The sequence below is a fragment of the Triticum dicoccoides genome, chromosome 5B (assembly GCF_002162155.2).
Source record: "Triticum dicoccoides isolate Atlit2015 ecotype Zavitan chromosome 5B, WEW_v2.0, whole genome shotgun sequence".
NCBI lineage: Eukaryota > Viridiplantae > Streptophyta > Magnoliopsida > Poales > Poaceae > Triticum > Triticum dicoccoides.
In genome coordinates this window covers 142,154,778-142,176,045 of record NC_041389.1, presented here as the reverse complement: position 1 = coordinate 142,176,045, position 21,268 = coordinate 142,154,778, and the positions used below count along the sequence as shown (strand labels likewise).

General features: G+C 45.2%; 2 protein-coding genes across 5 annotated transcripts; one reads left to right on the top strand and one right to left on the bottom strand.

Annotated features, from left to right (window-relative positions):
• The first annotated feature begins 104 nt into the window (after positions 1-104).
• Positions 105-4,610, top strand: LOC119307874 (acyl-CoA-binding domain-containing protein 6-like). Of its 4 annotated transcripts, none has more exons than XM_037583968.1 (15): positions 106-419; positions 643-828; positions 937-1,014; positions 1,228-1,329; positions 1,439-1,505; positions 1,588-1,649; positions 1,771-1,910; positions 2,226-2,352; positions 2,424-2,538; positions 2,644-2,732; positions 3,063-3,146; positions 3,224-3,370; positions 3,439-3,591; positions 4,004-4,063; positions 4,221-4,610. In XM_037583968.1, exons 1-15 carry the CDS (start codon positions 414-416, stop codon positions 4,389-4,391), a joined length of 1,587 nt encoding a protein of 528 aa, XP_037439865.1. In that variant the 5' UTR covers positions 106-413; the 3' UTR covers positions 4,392-4,610. The 4 variants fall into 4 exon arrangements, with proteins under 4 accessions (XP_037439864.1, XP_037439865.1, XP_037439867.1 ...); XM_037583969.1 differs by having other exon boundaries at positions 107-419; positions 653-828; XM_037583967.1 differs by having other exon boundaries at positions 105-828.
• Positions 4,611-4,737: 127 nt separating this feature from the next.
• On the bottom strand, positions 4,738-9,547 carry LOC119307875 (tryptophan--tRNA ligase, cytoplasmic-like). The gene is made up of 11 exons (XM_037583971.1): positions 9,131-9,547; positions 8,923-9,042; positions 8,240-8,425; positions 8,073-8,124; positions 7,811-7,963; positions 7,399-7,491; positions 6,565-6,645; positions 5,831-5,902; positions 5,403-5,471; positions 5,207-5,317; positions 4,738-5,069 (listed from the first exon to the last, which is right to left on the bottom strand). The coding sequence occupies exons 1-11, from the start codon at positions 9,346-9,348 to the stop codon at positions 5,019-5,021; spliced, it is 1,206 nt and encodes a 401-aa protein (XP_037439868.1). The 5' UTR covers positions 9,349-9,547; the 3' UTR covers positions 4,738-5,018.
• Between the last annotated feature and the right edge of the window lie 11,721 nt (positions 9,548-21,268).

The window sequence follows — 21,268 nt, the reverse complement described above, 5'->3', positions numbered from 1 at the left end:
ACAAATATTGTTGGCAAGAAATTGTGAGCTTCACTGCACGGTGCACGCATTTGAAGTGACCCACCAGATGTGGAGGAAGCTTCCGTCGCAATCAAACGGTCCCTGCGAGCTGCGACCCCGATCTTTGATCCATCTGCACCGATCACGAGGCACGCCGCTCCCCCTCGTCATCTCCCATTGCGCGGGTCGCCGGAGGGGGAAAGCAGCGGCCAGCGGTCCTCTTCCCACTCTCCGCCTCTCCCCCCGCTAGATCTCGAGGCTTCTAGAAGCTTCTGCCGACGTTAGTGTGCTGTCCAGATCTCGAACCTTCTAGAAGCCTCCACGGGCCGCGGCCCTCCCCGCCTCCTCCAGATCCCGGAGGACGCGAGCGGGGGATCCACGGGACCTTCGACTTGGAGCACCTGCTGCCAGGGATGCCGGTGAGTTGCTCGCAATTGTATCACTACTAGTACATGGGCTCAGTGAATGGCTGTGGCTTCGCTCGGCTGCGTGCTAACTCGTGATCCCAACTTTTGGCGGCGTGGCGTCTCTCTCCTGCTTAGTGATGCCACTTAGTGAGCGCTTGTGCTAATCTTCTTCGAGTAAATTGATCATGGCTGATTTGTAATGTCTCAACCATGTTTTTCCTTCTCATCTTGCCGGAGCATACAAGAACCACTGCATTTTAAACCTCAAGAGCCTAAAGTAGTCGTGGCGGAGAACGAGAACGACAAGATGGTTGATGTTCAGGACAAGGAGGTCACCATGGAAGGCCTCTGCTCTGTGGCCGCTTACGATCAGTGGACGCCTCTCTCAGTCCCAGGACAGCGCCCGAAACCTCGATACAAGGTCTTTATTTGTGTTTATTTCATTTAATTATTGTTATACCCTCTGATCTTGTGCTGGGCAATTTTCACTTGATGGTTCTCACATGCTGGCTCCACTTATCTTCTGCAGCACGGAGCTGCCGTAGTTCAGGAAAAAATGTATGTCTTTGGTGGAAACCACAATGGCCGTTACCTTGGTGACATTCAGGTACACTAGTCATTATGATTCTCTGTGGAAGGGGCTGCTTGTGCCTTCAGTTATGTTACCTGTATTTTTTGTCATTGAATTTCTATGGAGGAACTGTTACTCCTTTAGTTGAGCCCTAGATTTCCATAGATAGTTGCCTCGGGGGTTAACCCCTGGTCCTATATTTCTGACGATGGCACGCAGCTTAACAATGGAATGCTTCTTTCATTGAAGGTTCTGGATTTCAAAAGTTTGTCATGGTCAAAGCTAGAAGCTAAAGTTCAATCAGAATCAGCTGAACCAGCTTCTGTTGCTCCATGTGCTGGTCATTCACTGGTAATCATCAAGTACTCTTTCTAGTTATCAGTGATGTGAAACTGCTATTACATTCCAATGGTTGTAATTATAACGTTATCAGATTGTGTCTGTCTTCTAATCCCTGTAGATTCCATCCGGAAACAAGATTCTCTCACTTGCAGGACACACCAGGGAGCATACAGAGAGTCTCAGTGGTTAGCCTAATACATCGCTCATTTTTATCTCTTCTTATCTTGTCATGCCAGAACTCAATATTTTTTACTCAATGTTGTACAGTAAAGGAGTTTGATCCGCAAACCTGCACTTGGTCAATTTTGCGTACTTATGGGAAGTCACCGGTATGTATATTTAATCTGTATTTATGCTGTTCTATTGGGTCGCAAGTTTCCACCCCTTTTCCCTGAAGGCTGCTTCTTTTTGGTCAATATGTATCTTATGGTACTTTTCCTTTTTGTTTAGAGCTCACGTGGTGGTCAATCAGTAACTCGTGTTGGGGACACTTTAGTTGTGTTTGGAGGTGAAGGTGGTGGGAGGTCTCTTCTGAATGACCTGCACGTTCTTGATCTTGAAACCATGACTTGGGATGAATTTGAGAGCACGTAAGTTCTGAGGATTTGGTTTGATCGATCTAAACAAAATGGAGCTGAGTTGTTAAAATTGCACAAATGAAGTTAAAAAGTTCTTAGATGGGTATTCTACCATATGTGTGTGTGTGTGTGTGTGTGTGTGTGTGTGTGTGTGTGTGTGTGGAGAAATAAAATTCAAAGTTATGTGAAAATGCTATAGCACGTGTCACTTGTAGTTGGCAATTATTATACTTTGTTTAGAGCATGAAATAAAACTTGCAGTAAACGCATTAAGCCGGCTCTGCTTTGAGGTGCAGGATTGATTATCTGACAATTATTTCTTTACAGAGGCACTACTCCTTCTCCAAGGTCAGAGCATGCTGCTGCATGCTATGCGGACTGGTATCTCTTGATATTTGGTGGGGGATCTCATTCTACATGTTTCAGTGATCTATATCTCCTTGACATGCAAACAGTGAGACTTCTCTCTAGAGCTAGTGTTGTACATTTGCAATTCCAAACCAGTCACCTGACCGTTAATTGCAGATGGAATGGTCAAGACCAGAGCAGCACGGTATAATTCCAGAACCAAGAGCAGGGCATGCAGGCGTGACGGTTGGGGATAACTGGGTTATCACTGGTGGTGGTAATAGTAAGAAAGGTAAGGTTGTAATATTATGATTTTTACATTACTGCATCCGTTCGTTGCCGCTATTTGGTAACCTAATGAATGTGTTATCACTCACATGTGCCTAATGCACTGCAGGTGTTCCAGAAACGCTTGTGCTTAACATGTCTACTTTGGTATGGTCGGTTGTTACTAGTTTTGAAGGCCGTGCACCCCCTACAAGTGAGGTTAGCCATTTTTGTTCTTATTTTGCAATTTGTAAAGCAATGTGAACTTTAATTTTACATAACAATGTATATGTTCCGCACAGTTACTTGGAAACTCTCTGTAAGAGTTTGGATAAATGGAGAAAGGGTCTTTTGGTTTAGAAGTTCAAATTGAATATTCCAACTAGATTCATGAAAACAATGTTATATGAGTCTAAGCCTTTAAGGATCTCATAATAGTGAAGTTCACACGGTCATGCTGCTAACTGTCTTTTTAATATTGGTTAATTGTGATTCTATGGTGTTATGCACCCAAGCTGTCGCTGATCTCAATAATCTCCTTCACCACAGGGATCGAGCTTAGTACTTCACACAATTAATGGAGAAGATTTTCTGTTGTCATTTGGAGGATACAGTGGACGTTACAGCAACGAGGCATTTTTTCTCCGTCATCAGTTTAATTGTTCTGATTTATACCTTTTTATTTAGCTGGGTAATTTTTTTTTATCTAGGTTTATGCTCTGAAGACAAGTCTCAGACCAAGTGTGTCATCTTCACGAATAGATGAACTGGAGACAAATGGCATGACCCCATTATCTGCAGAAGTAAATTCTAGCAGGGAACCTATATTCGAAATTGAAGAACTTCGAGATGACAAGGTAATATCTTAAGCGTGTGGTTGCTTGTTGGAACCACGGTTAACGCTTTTTCTCTCTGTCATTTTCAGAATAAGGGAGGAGATATCAGCAAAACCTTGGTGCAAGCAGTAAAGCGTGAGAAGAACCAGGTAGAAGAAAGACTTGAACAGGAAAAGCTGCAGAGCTTCAACCTGAAGAAGGAACTAGCTGATGTGGAGAACAAAAATGCGGAGCTTACTAAGGTAAGATATACCACACTCGCGTAATTATTTCAGGAAATTCCATAACTTCGCCTACTGCAGTACTACTTGTGTGCTGAAGTTATCTGTAATATAATCTCCATACAGATTACTCGGAGTTATTTTTTATGATTTCTTATTCAAATATTTAAGGCCCTGAGCTTCAGAAAATCAAACTCAAATCACTACATCTCAATGGAATTATAGGTTATCATTGTAGCAGCATTATTTTTCATATGTTTATGCTTGAATTGGAGTCTCAAAGGTGAAGCCTCAGTGTATCAAACCTCGCAGTATATAGCAAGGTGGAAATGCAGCGTCGATTTGTGTGTTAGGAATATGTTCTCTTATTTGCAAGATGAAATTTTTCCTAAGCTCAATGTGATCAAGTTTTTATGTGCTGTCTGCTGTGCAGGAACTCCAGTCGGTCCGTGATCAACTCTCAGACGAAGCAGCGAGGGCTTCCAAACTCGAGGTACATAAAGGTTCTTCAGGACAGGGTGAGAAACCATGCTCTAGGTTTTGATGAGTTGGTCGAATAGGAATATAGAGTACTCCGTGGCCCTTTTTCACATTGATCTCTTGGGGTTGGAATGATGATGACACGAGTTTTCCCTTTGCTGAATTGGCAGGATGAAGTTTCAGAGATTCAACAACGGCTGCAGAAAATGGAAACCCTTGAAAAGGAGTTCGAATTGCTTCGGAGTGAAAGGGGTGGCGGGTCTGACGAATCAGGTTCAGGCAGCAACAAGAGGCCCAGCAGCGTGGGCTTCCGGAGGTGGTATGGAGATGACGAGCGCTGAAGCGGGGACTCTTCTCTAGGATCGCATTCTTTCGTTTTTGGTCGGTTTCTGATCATATATATTTTTCGGTTAATCCAGTACTGAGGCTTATATGAAAAGCTTGAAAATCATTTTGTAAAGGAAAAGACTGAAAGTATTTTTTTTTACCAAGATCAAATGCCAGAGCCTCAGAAACTTGAAAGTGTTACATTCTGTGGAGTATATTTTTTCTGAGTTATATTTCCCAGCGTTGTTCTGATTGTGTTTGAACATGGCATCACAAAAAAATATTGGCAACTTAGGGTATTGCCCTGCAGATTTTTCAAACTCGTATTTTGGTAGTACTGACATAACCATAATACAGAAGGAAGCTTGTAGAGACAGTGCTATGATCATTTGAGGAGGCTGTGTTTCAGCCAGAAAACATGTGTATGTTCCCTAATTCCAATAAATAGAAATCTTTGCAGTGATCGAGCAAGCTTGAAAACAAACATATCACATGCTGATTTTGCAAAAACAGTGGCCGCCATACAGGATTGAGCGACCAGGTTCACATTAATAGTTACAACTAAATCCTGAAACTCCATATGTTGCTCCTGGAATTCAATAAAATCCACAGAGAAAGGGTATGAACTTCCCACCCAATGCTCAGCCAAACATGTTGGGAAGAGGCCTCACAGCCATGAAGGCGTCGACCATCTGTGTAAACAGGACATCGTTAAATTGGCAAAGACATATGTGTGAATCTATTTTTTATCAGTGTTTGCACAGTGCAGCTACGCGCCTCCTGTTATGTACAAGACCAAATGAATGTGATAACATATGATATTGCATACCTCCTCGGTGACTCGAGCTCTAGCTCTTTTGTGCCTTTCAACCATCTCAGAAAGAACCGTAACCAGAAGCTGCTTCACTTCACCCGTCAGCATCCTTCCTTCCTTGTACGCCTGATATTGAGTTTCACAACATTAGCACGGCCCAATTGGAAACTAAGTAGCTATAAAGTGTAGTTCTAATATCTTGCAATATTACCTTCTTTATGCGCTCGAGCTCATCATCGTCTTCAAGGAAGAAGTTCAGGTATTTAATTGAGACATCAACCTGAATACAACAATTAAAATTTACCAATTGGTTTTGTCTTGTGCAAGGAGCACATCACATTAGAGAAATATTGCAGGATGCAATGCTCCACAATTTACAATTAAATACAATGTTGTCAGCTTCAATAAATGACGAAACTACAAACAAAGGGCATGTTGCTAAATTCACATTTTATGAAACTGGTAATTTTACTTGATATACTGAAATTATTACTTATTCTAATTTAAGTTTTGCCTTTTAAGTAAAAAAAATGCATGATAGAATGATGCATAGGACATGTAATCAAGCCGCCAAAAAAGCTTGCTTACCTGTGCCAATTTATTGTTAGTATGTGTCAAAACAACAGGAAAACGGTGTACCTCAAGGTTAGCTCCAAGTTTTCTGTGAAGTTCTACAGAGTCCTGGCCACCTGAGAATGCATATTTATTCACCTGGAAAATGATGGGGAAGTAAATAGAAGTACAAAACAAAGACCTACAGGCTACAAATTCCATGCTCAGCTCAATCTAGCAACCACTTCAGAGCATCTACAAACGGACCACTCATATCCTCCCCAAGCGTCCTGGCCACTGCCCGGACAGGAGAAGGAAAAAAAAGCCACCCAACCGGACCGCCCACTTTGTCCTCATATGCTCGGGCACAAATCCCCATATCCAAGCCATATACAGGGATGTCCGGTCGTGTCAGGGCAGGGCGCCATGTAGGATTTCGCCACCGCGGACCACCTTTTCTCTTTCTTTATTCTTTCTTTCTCTCCACCAATCATATACTCCCTCCGTTCGGAATTACTTGTCTCGAAAATGGATGTATCTAGAACTAAAATACATCTAGATACATCCGTTTCTACGACAAGTAATTCCGAACGGAGGGAGTACATGTGACCGGACATATAGGGGGAAAATGAGAGGCATGGTTGTGTGCATGGACAAATAGGGACTAAAAGCGGACATGCCCAGGCGCGGTCGCGGATGTTTGAGGAGCCAGACTTGTGCATCATGGTTGTAGATGCTCTCAAACAAACAAGGATCAACTGAAAACATGTAACTGTTCGGAAATAATTTTTCTGATACAAGAAACGATGTTGAGTACATACCTTTGTCTTTATATCTTTAGTACTATCGGTCACATATATAGCAGAATTTGGATCACTAGCTGACATTTTCGTGTTCTCCCCCTGTAAGATATATAAGTAGCCCCAAAGCAATGATATTAAAGTTAGTGCCATCCATAACAGGATGTAGCAAATAAATGTAAAACAAATGGCACACGGGCTCCATAAACGAAGTTATAGTGTTGTTAAGTTCAAAACAGCGATGGAGAAATAGCAAGTTCAAGAATTGACTGGAAGCAGTCAAACTGGAACTGTGTTTCTCATAATCGGACTGGTATTGCGACTTCACTAGACAAAAAAAAAATTCTTATGTTTGCACTCGTTAACGCAATTCTAAATATGGCACATTCGTAATTCTACAAATTATGGTACTTAGGAACAAGCTTTCCACAAAAAATTATGCTATTATTACCAATAATTGAAATATTTCCATAGTTAAAAAAGGTGCGCCTAAGCGAGTGCTTAAGCACGCCTAGGCTCTAGGCGTTGGCAAAACGCATTGCGCATAACTACGCTTAATCTGTGCATAATTGCGCATAAGCATGCGCTTTGCTCAGTAAAGCGCAAGGCGGTGGCAAAACACACAATTAACGCCTAGCGCTTTTTTGAACTATGAATATTTCACATGTAACCATGTAAGCAACCATTTCACTGTAAATCCTAATTGTCGGGCATTAAATGACTGATTTTAGATAATAAACGTCCTGGGCATCAGGTCTACCTTGTCCATATATGTACTTTTTTTTTTTGCCATGTTGAACTTCTATGCAGTGAAGCATAAAGTTTTAAACCATGTTCCTCAGAAAACAAATTTACCTGAAGAGCAGGGAAAAATCTTGACTCAATCAGTGCTGGCTTCTGGTAACCAATTCTTGGAGCAACATCACGGGTCATCCTGAAATAAGGATCCTGGAAGAATGAAAAATGAATTGAATGAGGAACTCAAGATATGAAATAAACCATGAACATCTACCAACAGTTCAGTATTTTTAATGAAATTACTCAGAGATAGCCTCTTAAAATTTCACATATGGATAAGCATATCTATAGTATGCACACAATAGAAGGATACTATTAGTTCAATTCTGGAAAGCACGAAAATTTTGCAGAATGTTACTTCTAAAATTAGTTGCTAGCAGATATATGATAATTTCTAGTTATGCCAGCAAGTAAATATTATGCAACAAATTATGTTTACAGGACAATTGTACCAAAAATATGTTTTTACCTGGTCTATTGCGCAAGGTATCAGGCACCGTAGTTGGTCATTGCCAGAAAAGTGTTTGGGAAATGAAGAAGGGAATGATGGAACTGCTTGCACAGGAGGAAAGCTAATCTTTCCAATGTGATCCTCTGGAGTGAATCCAAATATTCCCACAACCTGCCATTCAAGAGCGGACTATATTAGCCAACGTTAATGCTTGAACAGAAACTACTGAGCTCTCTCATGCCAAATAGACAAATAGTGTAATCAATGGAACAGCTCTCACTTTATTATATGTCACACATCTGGCCACTTTAACCATGTTTTCGTAAAAGGCACTGCAAGAAAGAGAAGAGGATTACTTTACTATTTTTATATAGAAACTAGTCTAGGATTTACGAGGTCATAAGATAAAAGATCAATCAAGGGTAGAATTTAAAATATTAATCTTACCCGCCAACAAAATTAAAATCAGAGAATATAAAAGTCCTTTCAACATCAAATCCGCATGCTATAATGTCTTTTGCATTTTCACGCGCAAGCCTTTTACTTTCCTCTACAGTCAAATTTTTCCACAGGAACTTCTCATCATCAGTTAGCTGTATCACTAGAGGAACCTTGAAAGCATCCTGCAAATATCTGAAGAAAGATCCTTATGGTCAATGAGCATTGCCAATGGTTACTTACCCAACCAGAACTGACAACTGAGATTACAATGCAAGATTTATCAAATAATACCTAGAGGGTATAGAGCATAAATAAGATTATGAAATGCAGCATATTAACGTGCTAGAGTTTATGTGAAGGATAGGAGGTAAATACTTAGCTTGCAAAAAGATCTTATATTATGGGACTGAGGGAGTATTAAACATGCTAATTGGCGATGTATAACTCCCGAATTTCAAGGGTGGTATTCATCTAAAGGTTTTCTGCAAGTCCACTGTTGGTATTTTGATTCACCACATAAACTAGGAGTACAGAGAAGATATCAATTTCACTAGTCTACCGAACTGATGTCCTCAAACCAATGGAGACACAATGGGCTGTTCGTTCTAGCCAAGAATGCACGCTACTCCCCTGCTGCTCGGCAGGGTTGCCCAGATAAACAACACAGTGTATCAACAAAGTCTTCTTACTTGGTGAACATGAAGGGGACGAGGTGTCCGAGATGCAACGCCTCTGAGGAGGGCCCTCTCCCCGTGTAGAGGTAGAACTTGTCCCCCTTCTCGTAGATGTCCAGTATCTCGTTCAAATCCCTGCACACCCACACACAAAAAGGTTCCGAGATTGTGTCAGCAATTCCACCCCCGCCGCCGCCTGAGAAGGCAAAAGCTTTTACAGCACCTGTGGGCGAAGAAGAGGCCGCGGCGGAGGAAGCGGTGCGGGGGGCGGCCGGTGAGGCGCGCGATGCGGTCGATGAGCGGGGCGTCCAGGCGCTGGCAGCCGAACTGGTCGACCAGCTTGTCGTAGTCGATGCCGCCCTTCCCCGCCGACACCTCCCACGGGTTCACCACCTGCTCCTCCTCCTCCTTCTTCTCAACCTCCGGCGCCACCGAGGCCATAGCTAGTAATCCTTCTCTGCCCTGCTCGTCGCCGGAGATGGGAGGTGGCGGCAGCTGGAGGGGGAGGTGAAGCTACCAAGCACTTGTTACTAGCAAAATCTGGCCGCCGCTGGCGGCTAGGGTTGAGGGGGATCGACGAGGGGTTTGGACGAGTCGCGGCCAGGAGAGATGACGCGCGAGCGAATCGGTACGTGGGCCCTCGGATTCTGCTCGTGCTGGACCCAGACGTCAGTATTCTAAACGTTCACGTTGCAGAGCTCGTCGAAAACGAATCTTCACCTTCAAATCCATGAAGTCTATATTCTATCCTTGTTAATCCCGATCAATCTCAACCGTAGACATGTTTGGCACATAGGAAAACGATCCATCCCTGCCTCACATGTCATTTTCATTTTCATCGTGGTCCTTTGTGTGTGCGCTTTCCCTATTTGGGGCACGTGGTGGTGGAGAGTCCATAGGAGGGCCGACGGCGGCGCTGCTCCCTGAGCGGGGCAGTATGACCATTCCTTCCCTTTGGCGAGATGGCAGTGGCGAGCTCGGCGACGACGAGCAGAGATTTAGCAGCTCTACCTTGCATAGATACAGACCTCGGCGGCAACGACCGATGGTGTTGGGTCAGCTGGAGATCATGTGCATGGCTCTGACTTAGACGATAATGTCAGCAGAGGATTCACGATGGTGATGACGTCGACTCCTGAGACGAGCGATGCAGCTCGAACCACTTCCCGCCAAGCTCGGCTCACCATCTTTTGTAGTGAATGGCGCAAGAAGAGGTCGTAAATTAACGTACCAATACCATCCTAACAAGCGCTGGATAGTAGAATCCGGGGTGTTGATCTGTTGCTGCTCTCCAACAGACTCTATTTCCTGCCATGGTGACGATGATCTTGGGGGCGCACATCGGTAGGGAATGAGACAGCCCAGACGTGTGAGCGTAAAAGAAAAGACACTTAGCAGCCACAACTCGATTTCTATTTTCTATCGGCCACCGTCGCAGCTTTATAACACCCACACACAGGAGAGTGCCAAGCAGAGCACCTCTTTGCATCTACGCACGCATGGCTGTGGACAGCAAGTTGTAGAGCCAGCTGCAACCGTTGACGCCGGCAGCGCATCGGCGATGAGGGGCACGGGAGGCGAGTAGTGAGCAGCCGGAGAGCATCCCGAACAACGAGTTGGTGTCGCGGGCATGCGGGCAGGAGTTCCTGGCGCTGACGCAGGTAGCATGCTCGCCACCATGGCGCCCCATGAATTGAAGAAGTGAGAAGCGGGTTACACAAGAAAGATAGAGATAACAGGAGGAGGAAGATGAATATGACGTGTGGGCCGTGCAATCGGTGAGAGTACAGATTTATCCCAACTGGGATAGTCCTTCTCCCGATGCATTAAACATGAACTGACATGCATAGAATCAGAATTACCGGGATACCAATTTCAGGCATTTGGATGTCGAGGCTCAATTTCAAAGGGTTGTATCAATTCACGGTTTTTTAGACTTCACCCGGCCCAGCATTATATAACCGGACCCGAACAGAAGCATTCTTTTTTTTGCATCGAATTTAGGACTTCATTCAACTTAACAATAACCGATTACAGTCTGCTCGAAGGCAACTAAGAAGAAAATCAGGGCTATGGTCTAGCCAGCTCTCCGTTACATCTAGAGCACAAGCATGTTGCGCGCATAGATGAGCCGGAGCATTGAGTTCCCTACTAACATGCCAAACCAAGAAAGAAACAAAGTGAGTTACAATGTCCTCCAATTCTCTCAGGATAGGCGCCGCAACTGAGCGAGTATTGTCGGGCGAGTGCCAGAGAGTGACTAGCTCCAAACTATCACCCTCCATCATCACATGTGAATATCCCCGAAGCTAGGCGAAGATCACCCCCTCCCTTAACGCCAATAGCTCGGCTATGAACGGATCTGATACTCCTGGCAGTGGCTTACACCAGGCGCCCAACAGCGCAAGGTGCAATCGCGCTACCCCTCCTGCTCCCCCAGTAGGGGCATCAGGGAATACTGATCCATCGATGTTGATCTTGATCCAGCCCGCCTCTGGTGGTCGCCATGTTGGCCCAGCTATCGAACTCCTACGCCGCTCCGGTAGCTCCAAGATAGAGAGAGCTTCATGAATCCACTTCATGGCCATTGGTGGATCATATCCTTCCTGATCATGAGTCCATATGTTGCATGAGGACCAAATGGCATGCATGATAGTAATGATTTTGCATCTGGCATCCTCTGTGAACAACTGATCCAGTAGTATGTCACGCGCCCAAGTGTCCGGATGCAGGCTCGGCAGGTGTATATCAAACCGATCACGAGTTGCTGCCCAAAAAGATTTGGCATGCGTACATAAGATGAGCGCATGCATTAACGTCTCATCCATCGCCTTGCAGATATCACACCGTCCAATTTGCTTTATGTGTTTGTGCTTCAAAGTCATAGAGTCAGGAAGGATGCCGCGAAGAACCCTCCACCAGAACACTCGAACCTTCGGCACCACATGAAGCTTCCATAGTGCGGTCCATAACTGTTTGTTTGAAGATGAAGCATCCGTAATCGTCCCTTCCCCTAGAGTGTGAAGCTTGTTCCGGGTCACTAGAGAGCGATACGCTAATTTAACAGTATAATTTCCTGACTTCTCAAAAGCCCACACCAAGGAGTCTTCTCCTCCTCCCGAATGCAAGGGTATATTCAATATTGCTTCGGCATCCGGATGAAGGAAGTTTTGGCGGACTAGCTCTATATTCCAACCGCCCGTGTAAGCGTCAATCAAGTCTGAAACCATGTCAAGGGGCGCACTGCCCAGGCGGGCCATTGGTTTTAGAGATACCGTATTTGGAATCCACTGGTCATTCCAGATAGAGATCGACGAACCATCCCCTACTCTGTGAATCATCCCAGTGTGCAACGCTTCCCGCCCATCCATGATTGCTCGCCAAATGCTTGATGCTCGGGCTGGTACTGTGGCGTGCAGAAAATCTGTATTCGGGTAGTACTTACCCTTGAGTACACGAGCACATAGGGAATTAGGGTGCGTCAGGAGGCGCCAACCCTGTTTACCCAACATGGAGAGGTTGAAGAGGTGGGGATCTCAGAAGCCCGTCCCCCCTTTAATCTTTGGCTCAGTTAACTTCTTCCACGATAGCCAATGCATTGACTTCTTATCAATAGAACTACTCCACCAATACTTTTCCATTGGTGAACTCAAGCTTTTGCAAACCTTCTTTGTCAACAAAAAGCAGCTCATACTGTAATGTAACACCCCGGATCCGATGCGCCAGGTGTCATTCAGTTATTCGCCGTCGTTGCCATGTCATTTTCTTGCGTGTTGCATTTTATCATGTCATCATGTGCATTTCATTTTGCATACGTGTTCGTCTCATGCATCCGAGCATTTTCCCCGTTGTCCGTTTCGCGATCCGACACTCCTATGCCCTCCGGCGTTCCCCTTTTATCTCTCGTTGTGAGTGGGTGTTAAACGTTCTCGGAATGAACCGAGTCTTGCCAAGTGGCCTTGGTATAGCACCGGTAGACCGCCTGTCAAGTTTCGTGCAATTTGGAGGTCGTTTGGTACTCCAACGGTTAACCGGGTAACCGTAAAGCCCCTCTCTCTTTGCAGCCCAACACCCCTTCCAAAGTGGCCCAAAACCCATCTAACTCCCCTCCATGCTCTCGGTCGTTCGATCACGATCGTGTGGGTGAAAACCGTGCTCCATTTGGACTCTCCTAGCTCCCTCTATCTATAAATATGCCCTTCCCCCGAAATTCACGGATCGAATCGCAGACGAAACCCTAGCCCCGCTCCCCTCGCGCGCCGGACATGTCCAACCCCGCCGGACATGTCCAGCCTCCACGTCGTCCCGGCCAATCCGGTGCCGCCACGTCACCCCGCCGCCGCTCTCCTCCAACCGCGCGCCGCCACCTCACCCTCTCTCTCCTCCCACCATCGCAGCGACCCGCGGGGCCCGGATCGAGCCCGCGCCGCTGCCGCCGTCCGCCCGCTCGGCCCGGATCTCCGCCGCCCGCACCCGACCGCGCCGGTGGCCGCAGTCCTCGCCAGCGCACCCCTCTGCTCCGGCCACCGCTCACCGGAGCTCTTCCCGCGCCGCCGCCTCCGCGCCCGGCCGCGCCTCCGCCGGTGACCACCGTTGTCCGGTGCCGCCCCGCCTTCTTCTCCCTCTCCTCTGCTCTCCCTCTCCCTCACCAGCTCTCTCTCTCCCTGCAGATAGCCGCCGCCGCCTGGAGAAGCCTGCTCCGGCCGCCCCTCGACCCGCCGTGCCCAGATCCGGCCGGTTCCGGACCTACCCTGCCGCTGCTTCGCCCGGATCAGGCGGATCCGGCGAGCTCTTCCTCCGCCCCGCCGTCGCGCCATCGCCGTCGGTCACCTTGGCCTCCCTCCATCCCGTGCGTGGGCCGTCGCCGTCCGTGTGGGCCCCTTCTCCACCGGCCCAACCGTGGCCATCAGCAGCGCCGGCCCGCTCCACTGATCTGGGCCGTAGCCCACAAGGTGAGCGCCCCCGTCGGCCTATCCCTCGCCGGCAGCGTTATTTAGCTAATCTGCACTCACTCCGTTTTTTTCCCGAAATTCGGCTAAGTCCCAGATTTGAGTAATTATCATACCATGTTTGACCTGCTGTAACTCTGCATCCGTAGATCCATTTCGTGCGTGTAATATGTCAATTTGTTCGCCTCGAAGAGTACATCATTTCATTTCATTGCATCATATTCATTTGAGGTCATCTTGATGCCTGAATCATCGTCGTAAGAGTGCTTCATAATGTTTTCTGCTGTCTGTTATCAGAACGAGCTCTTTTGTCATTTTTGGCATGATTGATGTGTGCATCCTATGAGGTTGATGTCTACATGTGTTTTGAATTATGCCATGCCATCTTTACAGAGGTGTATGCCATGTATTTTTGTGATCAATGTGGTGGCTAGCACAAGCATGTAAACTAGGCATCATGATGATGCTGATTTTAGTCACTGTTCTGCTGTAATTTTGATGCCATGTAAACATGTTGCTACTAGTCATTCGATGCATAATCTGGAGATGTTCTATAAACATGTTTTGATCTACATGTCATCCTCTATCCATCCATGCCCCTGGTTGCATTTATAGGTTGCTGTAGCTTGTTCATATCTTGCTCCAAAGTTGCTTGAAAATGTTGCTGTCAGCCTGTTTACATTAAGTTCAGTTGTTTCCATGTGTTTTCCTAGTGATCCATGCACCCTATGACCTTGCTCTTGCCATGCTTAGCTTCACAAACATGCCTTCTTACTGTTGGGTGCCTTGCCATGCCATGTTATACTCTGTAGTGAGTTGCACAAGCTCATTAACATGCCTTCATATTTATGTTCCTGCCATGTATGAATCTGTAATAAAAACTTGCTATGTTTACGTGGGTGCCATTATATTTTATGATCCTTTTTGGCTTATGGTCAGTAAAGGACTCTTTTTCTATGCAATTAGTAGATTCATGCCATGCCTTTGTTTGCCATGATAAGTTCCTGTAACATGTTGTTTGATAGCTCTCAACATTGCATCGTGATGTTATTTTCTGCAAAGTCTGAAATTGTAATAACTTGCAATCTTACCATGTGTGTTTGAGCATGTTCTTGTGATTTCTGGAGATAGCTCAGTGTTCATGTTTTGTTGTGCTTTACCTGTACATCATGTCCATGCCTCTTGTTCTCATGTTGGGGTGTTGTAGTATATTGTTTTGATGCTTGCAATATGCCTAGTCGCTGTTTTGGACAGCTTGTCCTTTTAACTTGTTTCTTGTGTGTGTGTTGAACCGTTGCTCCGTTTTGAGTGTGCTTTATATGAAACTTGCTTGATTTTGCATGTAGTTTCATATTATCATGTTGCATCCTTGTTTTGAGGTGTTTATTTGATGTTTGGGTGTATTTCGCATCAATGCCATGTTTAACTTGTTTTGCTCATATCTTCTAGGCCGTAGCTCCGAACTAATTGAACTTTATATGTAACTTGACTAGAATCTCGTGTAGATCATCGTTGTGCATCTTAACTTGATGTTTAACAACTTGAACATAAGGTTTATTCAGATCTGGACCAATTTCGAAATATGCATATGAGAACTTACCGGATTTGTTATATGTTGTTCCCGGCCTCATTTAAACTTGCCTTGATGTGTTGTTCTTGTTTGCATCATCTCTTGCCATGAGTAGTTTCATGTAGTCTTGCCATGCATCATGCTTGTTCGTGCATCATGCCTTGTTCATGTGTGGTGTGTTTACTTTGTTGTGTGCTTCTTTTCGATAGTTACTGTTTCGTTGCGATCGTGAGGATTCGTTCGTCTACGCTTGGTTCATCTTCGTGGCTTCATCCGTTCATCTTCTTCATGGACTCGTTCTTCTTCCTTGCGAGATTTCAGGCAAGATGACCGCTACCCTGGATCTCACTACTATCATTGCTATGCTAGTTGCTTCGTTCTTTGCTATGCTGCGATACCTATCACTTGCTCTTTAAGCCATCCCATATTGCCATGAACCTCTAACCTTTGACACCTTTCCTATGCAAACCATTGTTTGGCTATGTTACCGCTTTGCTCAGCCCTCTTATAGCGTTGCTAGTTGCAGGTGAAGTTGAAGATTGCTCCATGGTGAACAGGATTTTGGTTGGGATATCACAATATCTCTTATATTATTAATGCATCTATATATTTGGTAAAGGGTGGAAGACTCAGCCTTTTGCCTAGTGTTTTGTTCCACTCTTGCCGCCCTAGTTTCCGTCATACCGGTGTTATGTTCCCGGATTTTGTGTTCCTTACGCGGTCGGGTGATTTATGGGACCCCCTTGATAGTTTGCTTTGAATAAAACTCCTCCAGCAAGGCCCAACCTTAGTTTTACCATTTGCCTCACCACCACCTACCCTTTCCCTTGGGTCGGCCAACCCAAGGGTCATCTTTATTTTAGCCCCCCCGGGCCAGTGCTTGTCTAAGTGTTGGTCCGAACCGAGCCGCCTGCGGGGCCACCTCGGGGAAACTCGAGGGCTGGTTTTACTCGTAGCCTGTCTCATCCGGTGTTGCCCTGAGAACGAGATATGTGCAGCTCCTATCGGGATTGTCGGTGCATCGGGCGGCTTTGCTGGTCTTGTTTTACCATTGTCGAAATGTCTTGTAAACCGGGATTCCGAGTCTGATCGGGTCTTCCTGGGAGAAGGTCTATTCCTTTGTTGATCGCGAGAGCTTGTCATGGGCTAAGTTGGGACACCCCTGCAGGGTATAATCTTTCGAAAGCCGTGCCTGCGGTTATAGGCAGATGGGAATTTGTTAATGTCCGGTTGTAGATAACTTGACACCAGATCCGAATTAAAACGCATCAACCACGTGTGTAGCCGTGATGGTCTCTTTTCAGCGGAGTCCGGGAAGTGAACACGGTTTCTGGGTTATGTTTGACGTAAGTAGGAGTTCAGGATCACTTCTTGATCATTACTAGTTGACGACCGTTCTGCTTGCTCTCTTCTCGCTCTTATTTGCGTATGTTAGCCACCATATATGCTTAGTTGCTGCTGCAGCCTCACCACTTTACCCCTTCCTTTCCCTTTAAGCTTTGCTAGTCTTGATACCCATGGTAATGGGATTGCTGAGTCCTCGTGGCTCATAGATTACTACAACAACAGTTGCAGGTACAGGTTCATGCGATGATCATGACGCGAGAGCGATGTTTGCTTGCGTTGAGTTCCTCTTCTGCTTCTTCTTCGATCAGGGGATAGGTTCCAGGTCGGCAGTCTGGGCTAGCAGGGTGGATGTCGTTTGAGTTTCTGTTTGTGATTCATCCGTAGTCGGATGAATCTCTGATGTATTGTATTGTTGTATTCATGTGGCATTGTATGCCTTATGTATGTATCCCCATCTATTATGTAATGTTGATGTAATGATATCCACCTTGCAAAAGCGTGTCAATATGCGGGTCTATCCTTGGTGGGACCTTCGAGTTCCTTTTGGATAGGGTCGCATATTGGGCCTGACAAGTTGGTACCAGAGCCTCGACCGACCGTAGGAGCCCCCTTGATTGTTGGCCGTTGTTGAGTCTAGAAGAAAAACTATTTTGAGTCTTAGGATTATATATATCGGAGAGTAGGATTCTTTTTACTCCTCAGTCCCTTCGTCGCTCTGGTGAGGTCTCCTGACGTAGATGTTTTGTCTTTCCTCTCCTCAAATTTCACTCAAATTTTTTTTAGGATCACGCGGGTATCTTGGAATCATTCCGATGGTTTTGTGACGAGAACATTGTTCTTGGTGCCTCCTGTCTATTTATGTGGCTTTGACCCGGGGAGTTGAGCTCCGAGGTGTTGTCGTCACAATTTTATCGTTGCAGTTCTGGAATACCCGAGTTTTGCCGACATCAAAAATCTCTTTTATGCAGTTGTTGGTGAGATAACCCCGATAACCCAGTACTGGGGCGAGCTCGGGAGTATTGCCATAACTCGTATAACGGATGCTTTTCAAAGGTTGAGGTACACGATTTCTGAAGGCTTCTTGGTTATGTGTTGACGGATGGATACAGCTGGATGTAGGTATTGTTAGTTTGGGTGTGATATATTGCTTCCCCTGTATCCCCAACACCAGATTGCATAACCAGAAAGTTTCGGGAGTTTTATAGGTGGGAATTCAAGTAGCTCTAGTTTATCTTTCCAACAGACACATGATACGATATGGGATCTATCATATGTTTGTTTCCAGCTTATTCTGCAGGCCAAATCCTTTGTTTTGTTTTGAGTTGAGGTATTTGAGTTGCTTCAAAGTCAAGTGTTGATTCCATACCTTTCAAATGGTGTTCTCATATTTCTATGGGAGTGCTAATCCTTCTTGATCATTCAGGTTGTCATGTTAATTCTTTTCCAACCGGCGTGCTTCTTTTCAAGTGGATCCTATCATTTTCAACATCCGCAAGATTAACTCTAAGTTTTGTCAACGGTGTTTGTTTCATCCATCCCAAGTTGTCTTTGTTTTTCCCCACCCTCCCACCCTTTTCCTCAAGGACCCAGATTTCTTAATCAAGTATCCATTTATTCATGTGAAGCCTCTTCACTCTTTTCAATCAATGTTCTTATCCGGTGGATTTCCCATGAAGATGCTAAACAGTTTCAAGCTCATCATCCTTCATCGTTGTTTCTTCTCCGGTGGATCCAATTCAAGCTTTCGATATTCATCATATTCTTTTCCTCGTGTCAAATGTTTTTCCACATCGGTGCACCTCTTAATTGTTCACCTCTCTCTATTCTTATCCGGAGTGCTCAAGATATCTCAGAAGTCTTGTGTTTCAATTCTTAATCCGTTCAAGATATTTCGAGGTTGTTATCTCATTCAAGCTATTTAATTCTACCGGTGCAATCTCTCTTCAAAATTATTTCAATGGTGTTTCTTTTGAGTGGGCCCTAACCCACAGGTCTTTTCCCAGGTTCTTACCTGACTCTTCTAATTATTCCAGAGCCATTCCCAAAGTCTTTCGAAGTTTGACGTAAGAATGAGTTATCATCAGTCAAATGTCTTTCTCCAAGATCTTTCAAATTCTTTTCATCGTTGGTTCAACCTTTCCAATTTTCATTCCGGAGTGCCTCAACAATTGTCATGGTGGTTCTCATCATCACTCTCAACATGTGAAGACCGAAGAAGAGTTTTTCTCTAAATCTTGATCCATTCTCTTGAAGATTCATGGTTCTAGCTTCATGCCATCCTCATAATTGTTTTGATTGTGGATAATTCTTTTCACCCATCCAAAGCATTTCAGGAGTCTTTTCAGTTTGATACTCCGGAGCCCATCATCTCAGAATTATTCATTCAAGCATTCAGCTCTCGTTACCCAAATCTTACCGGTGCATTGCTCAAGTATTCTCTAATCAGCTCATGATCTCTTTGTTCTCATGTATCTAAATCCCTTCAAGTATCTTCATTCATTTTCCAATTCTTCCCGGTGAATTGTGCCTTTGCTAATCTCATTTTCAATTCTTACGGTGGTTCGTTCAAGATTTCACTTCCTTCGTTATCATATCAATTCACTTGTTGTTTCAATCCTACCGGTGGTTGTTTAAGACCTTCTCAAGTTTACGCTATATCCCTCTTAATCATTTCTACGAGAATAAGTAGTATGCCAAATCCATTGCTAGCCATCAATTTAATTTGATGAGGATAAACATAACATAAATCTTATTCTTATTTTATCGAAGTGAGTAATCCCTTCCGTCGAAGTTTGTTCTTGGTGAATAAATTCTAGTTCCAAGTGTTTCCCATCATTTATTTCCGGAGTTCTAATTTCCTCGTCTATTTCGTCGGAACCTCCATCTAAATCATCGCAAGGCTCATCTTATTCCTTCTTCCTTCATTTTATCTCATCATCTTTTTGTCAACGGAGTTCTTCATGGTGGTTCTTCATGATTTAATTCATTATTCAAGAGTCCATCAAGATTCTTGTTGGTGGAGTTCAAGTATCTTTCCTTCTTGCCTTTCGAAGTGCAATTAATTCTTCATTTTCTTTTGAAGCGGAGTTTTGCATTCCTTTTGTTCTTCTAAGCTATCCTATCATTTCAGTTTGCGGCTGGTTATCACCTCATGATCTTGAGATGTTACCTATAAGTCCACAACAAGCTTATTCTTTCGTTGTTGATTTTCTCAACAACTCCATTCAATCCTTCTAAATTCTTTTCATTGAATACTCTTTCAATTCTTTCCGGAGGTTTTGTGTCATGTCTTCATCAAGTATCATCCCTTCTTCTCTAGTTCATGTTTTATTCCTTCCATGTTCAACCGGAGTGCTGCCCAAATTATATCAATCTTATTCCTTCTCCATCTAGTTTTAACCGGAGTGGTTTCGAATTCTATCTTGTCCATTAAACTCTTGATTCATGTCTTTGCAACCTACAAAGGTTCTCGAATGTTCCTTGTTCCTCTTTTCTAACGGAGTGTTTTCAACTTTGTTCATCTTTGTTGTTTTCTTTCTTTCATATTTCTCAACCTCTCAAGGTTCGTGGTTTCACTCATTCGTCAAAGAAGCAACTTAGTTTTACCTCTTCTTTTCCTCTTCCTTTTCCCTCCGGTGCCATCCTAGATCTCGGGACGAGATCCTCTCGTAGTGGTGGAGTGTTGTAACGCCCCAGATCCGATGCGCTAGGTGTCATTCAGTTATTCGCCGTCGTTGCCATGTCATTTGCTTGCGTGTTGCATTTTATCATGTCATCATGTGCATTTCATTTTGCATACGTGTTCGTCTCATGCATCCGAGCATTTTCCCCATTGTCCGTTTCGCGATCTGGCACTCCTATGCCCTCCGGCATTCCCCTTTTATCTCTCATTGTGAGTGGGTGTTAAACGTTCTCGGAATGGACCGAGTCTTGCCAAGTGGCCTTGGTATAGCACCGGTAGACCGCCTGTCAAGTTTCGTGCAATTTGGAGGTCGTTTGGTACTCCAACGGTTAACCGGGTAACCGTAAAGCCCCTCTCTCTTTGCAGCCCAACACCCCTTCCAAAGTGGCCCAAAACCCATCTAACTCCCCTCCATGCTCTCGGTCGTTCGATCACGATCGTGTGGGCGAAAATCGTGCTCCATTTGGACTCTCCTAGCTCCCTCTATCTATAAATATGCCCTTTCCCCGAAATTCGCGAATCAAATCGCAGATGAAACCCTAGCCCCGCTCCCCTCGCGCGCCGGACATGTCCAACCCCGCCGGACATGTCCAGCCTCCACATCGTCCCGGCCAATCCGGTGCCGCCACGTCACCCCGCCGCCGCTCTCCTCCAACCGCGCGCCGCCACCTCACCCTCTCTCTCCTCCCACCACCGCAGCGGCCCGCAGGGCCCGGATCGAGCCCGCGCCGCCGCCGCCGTCCGCCCGCTCGGCCCGGATCTCCGCCGCCCGCACCCGACCGCGCCGGTGGCCGCAGTCCTCACCGGCGGACC